At 65.2% G+C, this 16315-nt stretch overlaps 3 protein-coding genes across 4 annotated transcripts; all 3 read right to left on the bottom strand.

The window, feature by feature from the left end:
• Positions 1–589: 589 nt before the first annotated feature.
• LOC120762779 (glutathione S-transferase Mu 3-like) lies at positions 590–3871 on the bottom strand. The gene is made up of 8 exons (XM_040085542.2): positions 3800–3871; positions 2632–2707; positions 2478–2542; positions 2037–2118; positions 1318–1418; positions 1098–1193; positions 908–1018; positions 590–826 (listed from the first exon to the last, which is right to left on the bottom strand). The coding sequence occupies exons 1-8, from the start codon at positions 3830–3832 to the stop codon at positions 731–733; spliced, it is 660 nt and encodes a 219-aa protein (XP_039941476.1). The 5' UTR covers positions 3833–3871; the 3' UTR covers positions 590–730.
• A 592-nt stretch (positions 3872–4463) lies between these two features.
• Positions 4464–7109, bottom strand: LOC120762843 (glutathione S-transferase 2). The gene is made up of 8 exons (XM_040085664.2): positions 7002–7109; positions 6778–6853; positions 6356–6420; positions 6197–6278; positions 6013–6113; positions 5748–5843; positions 5568–5678; positions 4464–4626 (listed from the first exon to the last, which is right to left on the bottom strand). The coding sequence occupies exons 1-8, from the start codon at positions 7035–7037 to the stop codon at positions 4531–4533; spliced, it is 663 nt and encodes a 220-aa protein (XP_039941598.1). The 5' UTR covers positions 7038–7109; the 3' UTR covers positions 4464–4530.
• A 227-nt stretch (positions 7110–7336) lies between these two features.
• AMPD2 (adenosine monophosphate deaminase 2) lies at positions 7337–16256 on the bottom strand. Of its 2 annotated transcripts, XM_040085660.2 has the most exons (18): positions 15970–16256; positions 14289–14419; positions 13693–13823; positions 13324–13392; positions 12639–12750; positions 12355–12541; positions 12129–12270; positions 11950–12039; positions 11571–11700; positions 11274–11468; positions 10970–11101; positions 10712–10875; positions 10464–10590; positions 10214–10377; positions 10005–10125; positions 9750–9923; positions 8690–8800; positions 7337–8403 (listed from the first exon to the last, which is right to left on the bottom strand). In XM_040085660.2, the coding sequence occupies exons 1-18, from the start codon at positions 16037–16039 to the stop codon at positions 8194–8196; spliced, it is 2460 nt and encodes an 819-aa protein (XP_039941594.1). In that variant the 5' UTR covers positions 16040–16256; the 3' UTR covers positions 7337–8193. The 2 variants fall into 2 exon arrangements, with proteins under 2 accessions (XP_039941594.1, XP_039941595.1); XM_040085661.1 differs by lacking the exon at positions 13324–13392 and having other exon boundaries at positions 7344–8403.
• Between the last annotated feature and the right edge of the window lie 59 nt (positions 16257–16315).

Below are 16315 nucleotides of genomic sequence, written 5' to 3'. Positions count from 1 at the left end.
CCCCTCCCAAAGCCACCAGTGTCACGGGGCCTCGGGCACCCGCCCCCCGGCACTGGGGGGCTCCTGGGGACCCCCGCCCAAAGGAAGCCGGGGGGCAGGCACCCCCCTCAGGCGCCGTGAAATGACTTTGCACCCCCAAAATGTAAAGCGATGGATGTGGACAATAAAAGCTGAGAGCAGCGGGGTGTGCAGAGGCTGGGAGAGGGACGGGGGAGCGGGGACAGGGACAGGGACGGGGACGGGGCAGGGAGGGGGCACATCGCTGCTCCCCACCTTCGCGAGGGGCCCCAGGGCACAGGGCTGTCCCCAGCCCACCCCGCTCAGCACCCTGGGTGGGTGGCACGGCACCAAGGCTCCCTCCCCCCAGGCTTTGTCAGGGCTGCCTCATTAAAGCTCATTAGGAATGTGCTAATGAGGAGCGGGGCTCCTTTCCCAGGGCAACGAGGGAGGGGGCAAACCAAAGCAGCAGGGTGGGGACCGGGCCCCGTGGGGCAGGGACCCCCCCTCACCCACACCCACCAACCCCCAGCCGTGGGTGGGGGCCACCTCAGGGCCCCCCAGCACCGGGAGGCTCGTGGGGGGCTCAGGGTGCCAAATCTAGAAAGCATTTTATTGTCTGGGGGGGGCACGTGGGGATTGGTGCCATGCCAGTGGTACCGACCCCCAGGCATGGAGGGTGCTGGGGGGCTGGGTCAGGGTCCCCCCACCCTCTGAGCCCCGTGCTGAGCTCCTACAACTTCTTGTTGCCCCACTTGGCCATCTTGTTGTTGATGGGCATCTTCTGGAAACGGCTGGACTTCAGGTAGGCAGCCACCTTCTCCAGAGCCTGGGGACACACACGGAGCGTCAGGGAGGCCCCCAGCGCGGCAGCCCCACCCAGGGGTGGCCTCGGGGTGCCCCCGCTCACCCCAAAGCGGTCCATGAAGTCCTTGAGGTTCTTGAAGGGCTCCAGGCACTTGGGCTCAAAGATGCGGTTCTGATCCAGCACGTCGAACATCAGGAAGTCTACGAAGGTCAGCTGGGGACGTGGGGGGACACAGTGAGGACAAACGCCCTCCCCCCTGCCCCCTCAGCCCCCTGGGCAGTCCTGGCAGTACCTTCTCCCCCACAAACCACTTCCTGTCCCCCAAGAAGTTGGAGAAGAGCTTCAGCTTCCCCGGGAGCTGCTCCAGGTAGCCCGGCTTGAGCTTCTCCTGAGGGAGGAAGGAAGGGGTGAGCATGGGCAGCCCCGGCCTGCCACCCTGGGGAGCACCCTCCCAAAATGGGCACGGGGTCCCCAGCGCTGGCACGGGGTCCCCCAGCCTGCAGGACACTCACAAAGTCGGGGTTGTAGCAAACCATGACAAGGCTCATGCGGAAATCCATGATCTGGTTCTCCAGCATGTCCACACGCAGGATCTCCTCCTCTGTCTCACCACCTGCACAGCCTGCTGTCAGTGCTGGGAGCCCAAACGCGCCCTGACCCGGCCCTGCTGCCCCAAACCCTCCCTGACCCAGCCCTGCTGCCCCAAACCCTCCCTGACCCGGCCCTGCTGCCCCAAACCCGCCCTGACCCGGCCCTGCTGCCCCAAACCCTCCCTGACCCGGCCCTGCTGCCCCAAACCCTCCCTGACCCGGCCCTGCTGCCCCAAACCCTCCCTGACCCAGCTCTGCTGCTGGCTGTGGATCCATTTAACTTCAGCTCCAACCCCACGCTCACCCCTACTCCAACCCAACAGAGCCCCGATTCAATTCCAACCCTATTCCAATCCCAACCCTGCTCCAATTCCAGCTCCCAGCCCAACCCTGAGACTAACCCCACTCCAACCTCAATCCAATTCCAACCCTACTGCAACTCCAACTTAACCCAACTCTAATCCCAATCCTGCTCCAACCCCAACCCCAATCCAACCCCAACCCCAGTCCAACCCCAACCCCAATCCAACCCCAACCCAACTCCAATCTAATCCCAATCCTGCTCCAATCCCAACTTCAATCCAACCCCAACCCCAAGCCCACTCTCACCCCGCTCCTGCTCCGCCCCCAGCCCCACTCACACATGTTGTGCTTGCGGGCGATGTAGCGCAGGATGGCGTTGCTCTGCGTCAGCTTGGTGGGGCCATCGATGAAATACGGGAGCTGGGGGGACAGAGGGACACTGGGACATGGGGACATGGAGACAGAGGGACATGGGGACAGAGGGACAGAGGGACACGGGGACAGGGGGACAGAGGGACATGGGGACAGAGGGACATGGGGACAGAGGGACACTGGGACATGGGGACACTGGGACATGGGGACACTGGGACAGAGGGACACTGGGACAGAGGGACATGGGGACAGAGGGACAGGGGGACAGAGGGACATGGGGACAGGGGGACACGGGGACACGGGGACAGAGGGACATGGGGACAGAGGGACACTGGGACATGGGGACATGGGGACACTGGGACACGGGGACACCCCCGCTCACAGCCCCCCAGCTCCACAACACCTACGTTGGGGAAGTCAAGCCCCAGCTTCTCCTTCTCGTTGGTCCATTGGCTCTTATCGTAGTCGGGAGCTGGAAGGGAAGCGAAGGGGGAGCTGGTGCTGTCGTGTCCTCCCCCAAAGCCAGGGAGGGGGAGTGGGGACCCCCCGAGCCCCCCTCACCTTCCCCACAGCTGTACAGCTTGTCCTCGTAGGGCGTCTCCGTGTGCTCCAGGAGCAGGCGGATGGCGTGGGCGAGCTGGGGAGTGGGGTCAGTGAGACACCCCAAAAACGTCCCCCGCACAGGAGCCTGGAACTGGCTCACACGTGGGGAAACTGAGGCACGGGGGAGGGCAAACTGCACCCCCTTCCCAGGACCCCCAGTCAGCACCCCCTGCACAGGGAGACCCCTCCCAAAAAACCAACGCTCTCCCACCCCCAAGCGCAGCAGGACCCTCACAGCCACCCCACAAGATCATGGAGACCTCCAAGAGTTCCCCCAAAAGACCTGAGGGTCCCCACAGGCCCCCCAAGAGACCAGAGGGACCCCCAGAGCTCCTGCCAGGGTTAGCAAGACAGCCCAAAAGCCAGAGGGACCCCACGGCCCCAGCGCAGCCCCCCCAGGATGGCCCCCCGCAGCACCCCAAGACTAAGGGTCCACCGCAGCCACCTCCCCCCAAAACCAGAGGCATTCCCAAAACGTGCCCAAGAGACACAGGAGACCCCTGGAGACCCCCCCCAAACTCCCCAAAGACAGGGGGAACCCCGGAAGGTGCCCCAGGGCCGTCCCACAAGCCCAAAGGCACCTCCCGCAGTCCCCCACAAGATCAGTGGGACCCCCGACGACCCCTCGCTGCCCCCTAAAAGTTCAGGGGGATCCCCACAGCCCCCCCAAGACGAAAGGGAGCCCCAGAGACCCCAGCAAAGCGCAGCGGAGCCGCCACAGCCCCACCCCCAAAACCAGAAACGCCCGCGCGTCACGCAGAAAGGACCCCAAAAACCCCCGAACACACCCCGAGAGACCAAAGGGACCCCCGGAGACCCTCCAAGAGAGCGGGGGGAGCCCCGAACACCCCCGAAAAAGAGTAAGGGGACCCCCCCCCATGCCCCCCAGGAGAGCCCGAGGTCCACGCAGCCACTCCCCAAGGGGGTGGCGGGTCCCCAAGAGGGGTGGCGAGCCCCCAAGGTCCCCAAGGGGGGGTGGTGGGACCCCAAAAGGGGGGGGGCGGATCCCCGCAGCCCCTCCCCGCGGGACTGGCGGGTCCCCCCAGGGGCGGCGGGTCCCCAGGAAGGTGGCGGGTCCCCAGGAGGGTGGCGGGTCCCCAGGGGGGTGGCGGGTCCCCCCACTCACCCCGCGGATGTCCCAGTACCCCAACACCGCCATAGCGCGCGCGATCTCCGCCCCGCCCCCCGCGCGTGACACCGCGCCAGGGGCTTGGGGGGGCGGGGCTTAAAGGGGCCGCGGCTCCGGGGGTCCCTCTGATCCTGGGGGTCCCTCTGATCCCGGGGGTCCCCCCTTAACAGAGGGGTCTGTATCACCCCCGGCCCCTTATCCTGGGGGTTTGTGGGATCCCCCCAAACTCCGCGGGCTTCCCCGTGTCCCGGGAGTTCTGCGGCCCCCCCGGCCCCATGGGAACCCCCAGACTCCTTGGGGTCCCGCTTATCCCGCGGTGTCTGCGGCCACCCCTGGTTCTATGGGGGTCCCCCGTAACAGCGGGCTCTGTGACCCCCGCGGCTTCGTGACCCCCCCCCAGATTCCAGGGGATCCTGCTCATCCCGGGGGTTCTGTGACACGCCCCATCCATCCCCACGGGAACACTTTATTCTGGGGGCACTGCCACCCCACAAACTCCACGGGGTCCCCCCTTACCCTGGGGATGCAGGGGGGAATGGCTTCCCCCATCCCAGGATCCAGGAGGGTCCAACACCCCCCCTCCAGGGGTTACCCCACAAATGAGGGGTTCCCACACCTCCCACCGCAGCCCCCCGCAGCTCAGCGCACCCCACACAGCGGCTGGACGGGGGGGGAGCCCCCCACGGTTTATTGGGGAATTCGGGGGGTGACTGGGGGGGGTCAGGCCCTCACTCCTTGGTGTTGCTCCACTTGGCCGTGTGCCAGAAAATCGGGGTTTTCATGAAGCGCCCCGAGCGCATGTAGGCAGAGACCTTGTCCAGGGCCTGGGGAAACACGGAGACAGCAGAGCCTCAGGGGGGACACCGGGGTGCTGGGGACAGGGACACCGGGGTGCTGGGGACAGGGACACCGGGGTGCTGGGGACAGGGATGGGGACACCAGGGTGCTGAGGACAGGGACTGGGACACTGAGGTGTCTGGGATGAGCACAGGGACACTGGGATGTCGGGGACAGGGACACCAGGGTGCTGGGGACAGGGATGGGGACACCGGGGTGCTGGGGACAGGGACGCTGAGGTGTTGGGGACAGGGATGGGGACACCGGGGTGCTGGGGACAGGGATGGGGACACTGGGGTGTCTGGGATGAGCACAGGGACACTGGGATGTCGGGGACAGGGACACCGGGGTGTTGGGAACACCAGGGGGTCAGGGATAGGGACAGAGATGGACCCTGAGGTGTCAGGAATTGGGACAGGGACACCGGGATGTCATGGATGGGGACACCGGGGTGTCAGGGACAGGGACTGGGACACTGGGGGGTCAGGAACAGGGTCATAGGGGTGACAGGAACGGGGATGGAGACAGAAACATTGGGGATTTAAGGATGAGCTTGGGATGGGACAAGGACACAGCCACTGAGGTGTCAGGGATGGAGATGGGGCTGGGGACAGCGGGGTGTCGGGATGGAGATGGGGCTGGGGACAGCGGGGTGTCGGGATGGAGATGGGGCTGGGGACAGCGGGGTGTCAGGATGGAGATGGGGCTGGGGACAGCGGGGTGTCGGGATGGAGATGGGGCTGGGGACAGCGGGGTGTCGGGATGGAGATGGGGCTGGGGACAGCGGGGTGTCGGGATGGAGATGGGGCTGGGGACAGCGGGGTGTCAGGATGGAGATGGGGCTGGGGACAGCGGGGTGTCGGGATGGAGATGGGGCTGGGGAGAGCGGGGTGTCGGGATGGAGATGGGGCTGGGTGTCCCCGCTCACCTCGAAGCGCTGCAGGAACTGCGCCAGGTTCCCCTTCAGCTCCGGACACTCGGGCACGAACATGCGCTGCTGGTCCAGCACGTCGTAGGCCAGGAAGTCCACGAAGGTGAGCTGGGGAGGGGCAGGGGGGGGTCAGCCCCCACCGGGACTCCCCAAAGCCCCCCAGCATCCCCCACCTACCTTCTGCCCTGCAAACCAGGGCCGGGAGCCCAGGAACCGCGACAGCTCCTGCAGCTTCTTGGGCAGCTGCTCCAGGTACGCCGGCTTCAGCTTCTCCTGCACGGCGGGGTGGGGGGCACAGTTCAGGGGGGGCTGCTCCCCGCCGGCACCCCAGAACCCAGGGGCATCACCCCTGACTGCGGCCAGGCAAGGGATGCCCCTGTCCCACGTTGTGGGGACACCCCCGGGGTCTGGGGGGGATCCGTCCCCCCGGGGGGGCACTCACAAAGTCAGGGTTGTAGCAGAGCCGGGCGAAGTTCATCCTCAGATCCATGAGCTGGTTTTCCAGCAGGTCCACGCGCTGCTTCTCCTCCTCCGTCTCACCACCTGAGGGGCGGGGAGGTGTCAGCCCACCCCCCACAAAACTCCGGGGACCCCCCCCACGGCGCCGGGACCCCCCCCACACTCACACATGTTGTGCTTGCGGGCGATGTAGCGCAGGATGGCGTTGCTCTGCGTCAGCTTGGTGGTGCCGTCGATGAGGTAGGGCAGCTGGGGGGGGGACAGAGGGGGGGAGTCAGCCCCGGCGACCCCCACACCGCCCCCCCCACACCCTCCCCATCACCTACGTTGGGGAAGTCGAGCCCCAGCTTCTCCTTCTCGTTGGTCCAGTCGCTCGTGTCATAGTCGGGGGCTGAGGTGGAGGGGCAGAGAGATTGGGGAGGGGGCTCCCCCAGCCCCTCTGCCCCACTCGTGGCACCCACAGCAGTGGGGGGATGGCGGTGTCCCCCCTCTGCCCCTCCCGGGACACCGGGGACAGATAAGGGAGAGCGTTGCCCCTGCGAGGGGTCAAGGTCTTTTTAGCGGGCGGGGTGCGGAGGGGACAAAGGTGACACCCCCGAGGTGGCGGCAGGGAGGGGGGGCGGCGGGACACGCTGCGAACTGGGGGCGTTCCCCCCGCTGCTGACACAGCAGGAACCAGGGGCAGGGGGCAGGGGCGGAGGGGTTGGGGGGGGTTTGGGGGGTCCCAGCCCGCTCGCCCCCCGCTCACCTGGGCCACAGCGGTACCGACGCTCCTGGTAGGGGGTCTCCGTGTACTCCAGCAGCAGGCGGATGGCGTGGGCCAGCTGGGGGGCACAGCGCCCGCTTTTAGCACCCCAGAGCCCCCCCCGGACCTGTCCCCCCCACCCCGGGACCCCCAGCACCCCCACATCGCTCTGGGACCTGCAGCGCCCCCAGACCCGTGCCCAGCTGTCACCCCTCGCTCCCACTCACCCCACGGATGTCCCAGTAGCCCAGAGTGACCACCATGGCGACACGCGGCTGCGGCTCTGCGCGAACGCGGACCGGGGCGGACCGGGGCGGACTGGGGCGGACTGGGACGGGACCCTCCCCTGTCCCCTCCCCTTGGCGTCAGCGGGCGCAGGCAGGGTGCCAGGGCATCCCGCCAGCGCGGGCGCTGCCAGCGCCGCTCGGGATCCCTCCCCTGCCCCTCCCACATCACCCTGGGGACCCCCAAACCCAAGGCATGAGGGGACACCCAAACCCCTCCCGTGCCTCAGTTTCCCTCTGGAGCTGCGCTCCCTCTCTCCCCCCTCACTTCAATTTCAGCGTTTTACTTAAATACTTTTATTTTTCATGCTTGGTTAGGTGTTTGTTTCGTTTGGTTTTTTTTCCAAAACTTTTTTGTTTGTTGTTTTTACAGTCGCCATTAGGTTTTCCCGGGAATGCCCGCTCCAGATGCAGATGAGCAGGACTGGGATGGGGGACTGCAGGGATAGAGGGGGAAATGCCCCACCGGGATGGGAGAAGCCTGGTCCAGCCCGATCTGGGCCAGAAATAAACATCTCCTGGGAGTGCTGGGGACAGGAACACGTCACCTGGTCCCCTTTTCCCTTCATCCCTGAGGTGGTGCGGATGAAACACTCCCCATCCCACCCCCTGCCTTCCTCCCTGTGGCGATGAGGATGGAGCATCCCCCACCAGGCACCATCCCCCATCCTCTGGGCCACTGTCACCAGAGACCTCAGGCCTGGGTTCCTTTGGTTGTCCCCACGGGGTGGAAGAGCGGGCTGAGAGGGCGCCAGGGATAGAGTCAGGACCCGGGAGGGGCTGGCCTGGGACTCCCACACCAGCACCCAGCACCCCCGACTTGTCACAGCATCCTCAGCTTGGGAGGCAAATCCAGGATGCCCGGGCTGTGCCCTCCCCCGTGTCACCTCCTCGCGCCATCAAGCCCAGCAGGGCCCAAGCCAGCAAGGAGACACCAGTTAAAAACAACAGAAAAAGACAAAAAAAAAAATAAACCACCCATAAAACGACCGAAAAACAAGATGAAACGGAGAGGACCCAACAAACTCCATCCCCTGCGGCGGCACAGCAGCAGGAGCGGCCCCGTCCCAGGGCAGGAGGCAGCAGGTGGGGGATGGCGGCGGGGCCCTGGAGGGCTCAGGGAGGGTCTGGGCGGTCACTGGGTGCCCAGGGAGATGGTGACAACATCCTCCTCCTGGATGGGCTCCAGCTCGGCGCTCTGCACCGCCTGCGTGATGAGCGTCAGCTCCTGGCACAGCGTCTCGAAGCGGTAGCTGACGCGGATGTCGGGAACGTTGGTGCGGCGGATGTCGTTCCCCTCCGGACCCTCCTTCAGGTAGTTGGGACCCAGCCAGTAGCTCTTCACCTGGGGGAGTTGGGAGAGGCTCCCGTGGCTGCTGGCACTCCCGAGGGCTGCCAGTGCCCAGGGAGGGGAGTGGGGAATGGGAAGGGACACGCGGGAATGAGGGAACTGGGAGCGGGAATTGGGGACGGGAGCGGGCAGATGTGGGCATTGGGGGAAGGGGGGAATGGAGGCAGAGGGGAATTGGGAAAGGGTTAGGGCAAATGGGGGAACAGGAATTGGGAAATGGGGGCCAATGGGAATTCGCAACAGGCAAATTGCAGAACTGGGAATGAGGGAGGGGCCGCACCTTGTGGGAGAAGCCGCTCATGAGGACGCTGTTCCGGGCCAGCTCACACATGTCGCAGGAGCTGAGCTTCCACACCTGGGTGGCGATGCTGTACTCCTCCATCAGCGGCTCCTGGGGACAGGCACCCCTCAGCTCCCGCCACAGACCCTCAGGCAGGACGGGGCCCCACCTCCTCCCATCCCCTCCACACCATCAGCACCCTCCAGAGTCCAGCCGTGCTGCCAGGGGCCCCATCTCACCACCAATCCCATCCACCACCAATCCCATCCACCACCGACCCCATCGCATCACCAATATCATCCACCACCAATCCCATCCTATCACCAACCCCACCCCATCACCAATCCCATCACCGACCCCATCGCACCACCAATCCCATCCACCACCGACCCCATCCACCACCAATCCCATCCACCACCGACCCCATCCACCACCGAGCCCATCACCAATCCCATCCATCACCAATCCCATCCTATCACCACCCCCACCCCATCACCAATCCCATCAACCGACCCATCCACCATCAATCCCATCCACCACCAATCCCATCCACCACCGACCCCATCGCACCACCAATCCCACCACCAACCCCATCCATCACCAATCCCATCCCATCACCAATCCCATCCCATCACCAATCCCATCCCATCACACAATCCCATCCCATCACCAATCCCATCCACCACCAATCCCATCCACCACCAATCCCATCACCAATCCCATCCATTCACCAATTCCCATCCCATCACCAATCCCATCCCATCACCAATCCATCCATCACCAATCCCATCCACCACCAATCCCATCACCAATCCCATCCATCACCAATCCCATCCCATCACCAATCCCATCCATCACCAATCCCACCACCAATCCCATCACCAATCCCATCCACCACCAATCCCATCACCAATCCCATCACCAATCCCATCACCAACCCCATCCATCACCAATCCCATCACCAATCCCATCCATCACCAACCCCACCCCATCACCCAGCCCATGCCCACCCCACAGCCGTTCTCAGGGGGTCCCTGGCTGGTGCCCCCCAAGTGCCCACCTTGGTGAAGTGGAACTGGAGAGGATCATCGGTGGAGAGGGAGACCATGAGCCCCCGCGAGAGGTACTCGGGCAGGGGGTTGCGGTGGTAGCTCAGGAAGAGGCTGTTGTTGCTCAGCGGGGACATGGCAATGCCAATCTGTGCCAGGTAGTACAGGTACTGCAGCACAGGGGCCTGTGGGGCACAGCAGGGTCAGGGGGGGCTCCCACCACACCCCCCCCGCCCCCCCCTCCGGGCACCCCCCTCCCCGCTCACCTTGCGCAACAACAACCCGTGGGAGATGTTCTCTGAGACCATGAACCCCGACACCAGGTGGTGGATGGGACCGGCCTCGCCGCAGTGCGGGCGCAGGACGAAGGTGTGGAAGCCCCTCTTCCTGCAAGGGGCGTTGGAGCGTCACCACCCCCTCCGAGCTCCCCAGAGCCCCCCGAGGGGCGCAGGTCCCAGGCCAGGGCTGTCCTTACCGCCGCAGGTGGTTGAGCACCGTCATGTTGGCGTACATGTAGTACAGGTAGTAGGAGTAGGGCGGGTTGTCCTCCTCCACCCAGTTGCCCGGCAAAGGGCTATCCAGGTTGAAGATGTGGTGCTCCGGTTTGGATTCATCATCCACGCTGTCAAAGCCGTCCACCTGCAGGAGGGACAGCCCCAGGGTGGGACGTGACCCCTCGCTCCAGCTGGGTTTGGGTGTCCCCAGGAGCAGGACGCAGCACTCACGTGCTCCAGGAAGAGGTGCAGCTCTGGGTGCTGGGCAGGGTGGATCGTGGCCTCGTAGAGCGGCAGGAAGATATTCTCCAGCATCTCCTGGAAGTTGGCCAACTGCTTCTTGGTGCGGTAGATGTCACTGCAGGGAACGGACCCCGCTCAGAGCCGGCTTTGCCCGCTCCCCACCACACCCCAGCCAGCCCTGGGCTGCCCTGGGTCTCCCCAGCCCAACGGAGGGCTCCCGGCCCCGCTTTACTCACAAGAGCCGGGGCACTTGCACGAGCCAGCGGACGTTGTTGGAGTGGACGCGGTGGCTGACGGCCCAGCGGGCCAGCTTGTCCCACTCATCCCGGGAGCGGCCGTAGATCGAGAGACGCAGCTCCGCGTTCTGGTACTTGCTCTCCTCCAGGTCTGCCATCACCTCCTGGTGGGAAGGGACAAGTGACAACCGTCACCGCTCGGCCACCGGGAAGGGGACACGGGTTGCAGTGCCGCCACGAGGAGGGGAGGTGGCCCACCTTGATGATGTGGGCAAAGTACTTCCCCGAGACGCGGTTGTCCGTCTTGATGAAGATCTCCCGCAGGATGGACTCCCCGATGGGGTTGTACTTGGCATTGAACTTGTCGAAGCGGTGGAAGGTGTTGCGGTCCTGGACGTGGGACAGGCGTGACCTGATCAACCTCATCACCCACCCCACCCCCATCCACAGCCCCCCAGCGACCCCCTGCGCCCTGGGAAAACCCCCTGGAGAAGATCCCGCGCCCCAGCCAAGGATGGGCTGGGGGCTCCGCTCATCCCCGGGCTTTGGGAGCCTGCCATACCGCATGGACATCCAGCGTGTCCACGCTCAGGTCGTAGGCTGTGAGGTTCATCGTCTCAAACACCTCCTTGAGCGTCTGCTCCTTCCCCTTCTCCACGTGGACAATTTCATCCAGGTGCTTCTTCATTGCCCGCTTGATGAAGCGCAGGAGATGCTTCTGGTTCATGCAGGACGAGGCGTGGATGTGGGTGTCCACCTGCACCAGTGAGGTGATGCTCAGCTCTGAGACCCTCCAAGAGCTCCCCAGTCAAGCCAGGACCCTCCCAGGACCCGGGACTAGCTCAGGATCCGCAGGTACCTTGCGGATGTTGTAGAAGTCGCGGTGAGGCACCTTCTTCTGGGCTGCCAACTCCTTCATCTCGTTCAGCAGCACGTGCATCTGGAACTTGTTGCTCAGGTATTGCAGTCGGCGGTAGCAGAAGGATTTGCTGCCCAAAACAGGGAAGGGGGGCTCAGTCTGGGGGCGAGGAAGCAGAAGGTCCAGCCCCAAAAGACTGATGCCCCCACAGATATGGGAACGCAGACTCTTGGACACAGGTGAGGGTGGACGTGGGAGCTGCACCAGCACCACGTGCCAGTCACTGCCATGTCCTTGGGGCTGTCCCTGGGGTTCTGTCACACCCCCATCGTGGGATCCCCCCCAGAGCAGGACCCTCCCGTGGGACCCTTCCCCTTACATGGGCCCATTGATGATCAAAGCCATGAGGAAATTCATGTCAGCGATGAACTCCTGCAGGTCGGGGTATGGCAGGTCCAGCTCCGTGCTCCTGCGGGGGGACACGTGGAGGTCACACTGCCCCCCCCCAAAAAAACTCATCACCCCAAGGAGTAGGACCCTCCCCGTCACAAAATTCACTTGTCAGTGATGTCCTGCTTGGTGTAGACATGCACCACACCATCCACCATCTTCAACCCGAAGCCCAGGTCTGCCGGCATCTTCTGGGGGTCCCACATCTCATAGGGGTGCTGCTCAGCAAACGGGGGGTGCACGGGGGCATCTGCAGCCAGGAGACACCAACATCACCCCACAAGCTCCTCCAGCACCCCAGCCCAGCACTGAGAGCCCCCCACACCACGCTCACCAGCAGCCACCGGGGTCTCCGGCACCTCCTCGTAGCCGTGGGTCTCCAGAGGCTTCTCGGAGAGCTCCTGCAGGTAGCGGGCCGTGGTCTTGCAGAAGCTCTGCAGCGACAGCCCCATGTACTTCTCCCGCACAAACAGCGCCTTCACCACGCTCTTGGCCGCGTCCAGCAGGTCGGTGAAGGGCACCTGGAGAGAGGACACCAAACAAAAAGCACCCCCCAAGCTGGGGTTGGCAGCCTGGAGGCCCTTGCCTGCGTTCCAGGGGGCTCAGGGGGAGGCTCACCCCACATTTCTCCTCCCCAGAGATGGTCACCCGCTGGAATTCTCGCTCCAGCAGCGCCTCCCGCTCCTTGGGGACATAGTCCACCAGGCTGTCGTTCTGCTCCTTGAAGAGCCTGTGGGGACAGACGTGGCCGGTGGGACAATGACGGGAGTGCCCCATTCCCACGTACTCCAACAGCAGTGTGAGCCCCACCCCAGGGACTGTGTCCAGCCCTGGAGAGTGGCAGGACGGTGACGCTGTCCCCAGGGACGCCACCACCAGCCTGTGGCAGCTGTGCCACCCGTGTCCTCTTTGGTGGTGCCACTGTCCCTCTTCCCAAAACACATCCCCCAGCCTTGATGAATAAAAAGCGGGAGGAAGGAAGCGGGGGGCACAAAGAACAAAAAAAAAAACTCACGACAGAGACAACTCCCAAGCGGAGACAGGAGGGAGGGGGACACACAGCGTCAGATCCCCCATCCAGGGGAAGCCAGGGCCAGGACAGGGGTCCTGTGCCAGCAGCAGAGCTGGGACCCCCAGCTCACCCCAACCCCCCTCCCCAGGTGCAGTGACTCCTTCGGTGGCAGCGAGAGCGGCTGGGAGGGACCTCTCGGCTCCGTGCTTGCGTGTGCTGGGTCAGAGCGGGGCCAGGCGGGTCCCGATCCCCCCCGAGGCCCCGGCCGGTGACACCGAGCCGGACACTCACTGTAAGTCCGCAGCACTGTCAATTTTCAGGAAGTCCTGTTTGGCTCTGAGCAAAATGTCGGGCTCAAGTCTGGGGACAAGGAGGCGGCGGTGGAGGGGGGGGACAGCCGGGGGGGACGAGGGGGAGAGAAATGGGGGGGGGGGGGGGGGGGCCGGGGAGAGAAAACACCCCGTTAATGCCGAAACAACAGAAACCAGACAGAAACCAGCCAAAAACTCACTGCAAAGGGGACACCAAGTGCGACACCCACGGGAGAGGGGACACAGAGCTGGCACAGAGACAGCCTCTTGGGGTGGGGAGGTGGCCTGGCCCCATGAGGGGCTCCCTTCCAGCGATTTGGGGGGATACGGGGGCACCTCCCAGGCTTACTTGACATCCTGGCTGATCTGGCGCTCCAGGCGCTGGCGCCGCTCCTCCAGCTGCTCGATGGGGCTCTCCTCTGGGAACTCGTACGGAGCCGTCCGCATCTCATTCTCGGCCAGCGAGCGGCAAAACAGCTCCTGCCCAGAGCAGCCCTGGCGTGAGCTGTGCCCAGAGCTGCCCTGCCATGAGCTGGGCACAGCCTCACCCTGCCGTGAGCTGGGCACAGAGCTGCCCTGTCATGAGCTGGGTACACCCTCAGCCCTGCCATCAGCTGGGTACACCCTCAGCCCTGCTGTGAGCTGGGTACACCCTCAGCCCTGCCGTGAGCTGTGCCCAGAGCTGCCCTGCCATCAGCTGGGTACACCCTCAGCCCTGCTGTGAGCTGGGTACACCCTCAGCCCTGCCATGGGTTCTGCCCTCAACCCCTGGGTTAGGAGAGAAAGGCTCACAAGGATTCCCACACTCAAAGCTAAAGAAGTGGGAAGGAGGAAGGGTTTGGGGAAGGATAGGAGTGGGAGGGATGGAGGGGAGACCCCCCCCCCCCACTCCCCCAACATACACTCACCGCCCAAGACCTGCCGAACTTGGTGCCCCAGACCCACCTCAGCGATCTCCTTGTATTTGCCATCCATGGAAGTGCGCAGATCCACCGGGAAATGCTTCAGGCAATGGGGGGTCCCGGGCAGGGACCAGGCTGACTGCAGGGGTCGGGCCCCTGGGCCCCCCCGCAGCTCTGCAGGGAGCAGGACAACATCAGCTGGGGGGGGTCTGGAACCCCAGCCGGGCAGGAAGGGGTTAATCAGCCCCCCCCCCACACCTCCCCCTCCCCGGCATGGAACTGGGATGCTCCTCCCAATGGGGGTGATGGGGAAACTGAGGCAGCTCAAGGGCAAGAGGGACCCCCCCTCTAATCCCCCTGGGGCACTGGGGGGCTGCTGGCTCCAGTGGGGGCTGTAAGAAGCCAGCAGTGGATGAGGGGCTCAGGGCTGGGCTGCAGGACCCCCATGGAATGGGGGGCACAACAATGGGGCCCACTCCCCACAGCAGCGCTGCCTCCCTGCCCCATCCCATCCTTTCCATCACAGGGACGAATCCCAGGGCTGGGACCGAGGGGAGGCGACACCGGCCCCCTCCAAACACACCCCACTGCCCCAGAGCACCCCCTGCTCCCGTCAGCGCTGGGGACAGGGGGCTGGGACGCGCCCAGGGGCAGCCCCCAGCGCCAGCACCCTCCTCTGCAGCCCCCAACCCACCACAGACGCGGCGGGGGGGCACTGGAAATCAGGAACTACTGGTTAAACTGGTCCACCAGTAAGAGCCCCGGCACCCAGCACAGCCTGGGGGGGACGGTCCAGGTCTCCTGACCCCCAGCAGGAGCCTCCAGCCCATTTGCTCCCTGCATCACCCCAGTGGGGATGGGGGGGCTGTGCTGGTGTCACCCAGGGCAGGGACGGCACCAGGGATGGCACCAGGGATGGCACTGGTGTCACTGGGATGTGCTGGTGGTGCCTCATCCTTGTGCCACTCACACGTGTGACAGGTGGCAGCCCCGGTGACACCCCGAGACCCTCCCGACACGGGTGCCAGACAGGTTACGGCCCCAAGGTGCCACCTCGCCCACCCTGTGCCACCCACCCAGGACAGATGTGGGTCAGGTGCGGGTCCCCAGAGTCGGGAGCAGCCGCGGTGACACCCCTTGACCTCCCCCAGCAGTACCAGCCAGGTGACAAGCCCGAAGTGCCACCATCACCCCGCGTCACCGCCACCACCCCGCGTCACCGCCACCATTTGCCATCCACTCAGAACACACGTGAGCCGCCCACGTGTGGGAACACCCCCAGTGACACCCTGAGTCCCTCTCTCGACAGCGCCAGCCACAAAGTGCCACCTTGCCCACCCCGTGCCAGCAGCCCCCACCAGCACCCCGAGGCGCTCCCCCGTCCCCTCCAAACCCCCCCCGCATCCCCCAGCGCTCCCCCTCCTTCCTCCTCCTCCTCCTCCTCCTCTTCCTCCGCTCTCACTGCGCCACCGAGGCGCTGGCGGGAGGGGACACACGGGACCCCCAAAGCCGCTGCCACCCCTCCCTGTGCCGGGACGTGGCGGTGGGCGTCCACCCCCCCCAAAACAAAACCCCTCTAAGCAGCAACGCGGCATCTCCCCCCCAAACTGCTCCCCCCAAACTGCTTCCCCCCCCCCCGCAGCATCGCGTCCCCCCCGCGCCGGGTGTGACCTGGGTGTCCCCGCGGGCTGGGGGGCTGCGGGGTGTTTGTGGGGGGGTCTCACCTGCGGGGCTGGGGTTCTGCAGGCTACCCCGCTTCTTGAAGGGACACTTGGCCGGGGGGACAGAGGACATGGCGGCTCCGGGGGGGGCCGGGGAGGGGCGGCGGGGTTGATGCTGATGGTGCTGATGGTGATGATGGTGACGATGGTGATGGGGGCGGGGGCTGCTGGGGGGCTCCCGGGGGACTCTTACGGCGGCGGGGCCGCAGCGGCCGCTCCCTCCCCTGGTTGATGATTGATGCAGGAACCCGGGAATGGACCAAAGTCCCCGGCGGGGCCCGGCCGGAAACAGGGACGAGGAAGAGGATGGGGCGGGCGGAGGATGTGGCGAGGAGGAGGAGGAGGAGGA

The sequence above is a fragment of the Hirundo rustica genome, chromosome 24 (assembly GCF_015227805.2).
Source record: "Hirundo rustica isolate bHirRus1 chromosome 24, bHirRus1.pri.v3, whole genome shotgun sequence".
NCBI classification, from domain to species: domain Eukaryota; kingdom Metazoa; phylum Chordata; class Aves; order Passeriformes; family Hirundinidae; genus Hirundo; species Hirundo rustica.
The sequence above is the reverse complement of the archived record's forward strand: the minus strand, read 5'-3'. Positions and strand labels throughout refer to the sequence as shown.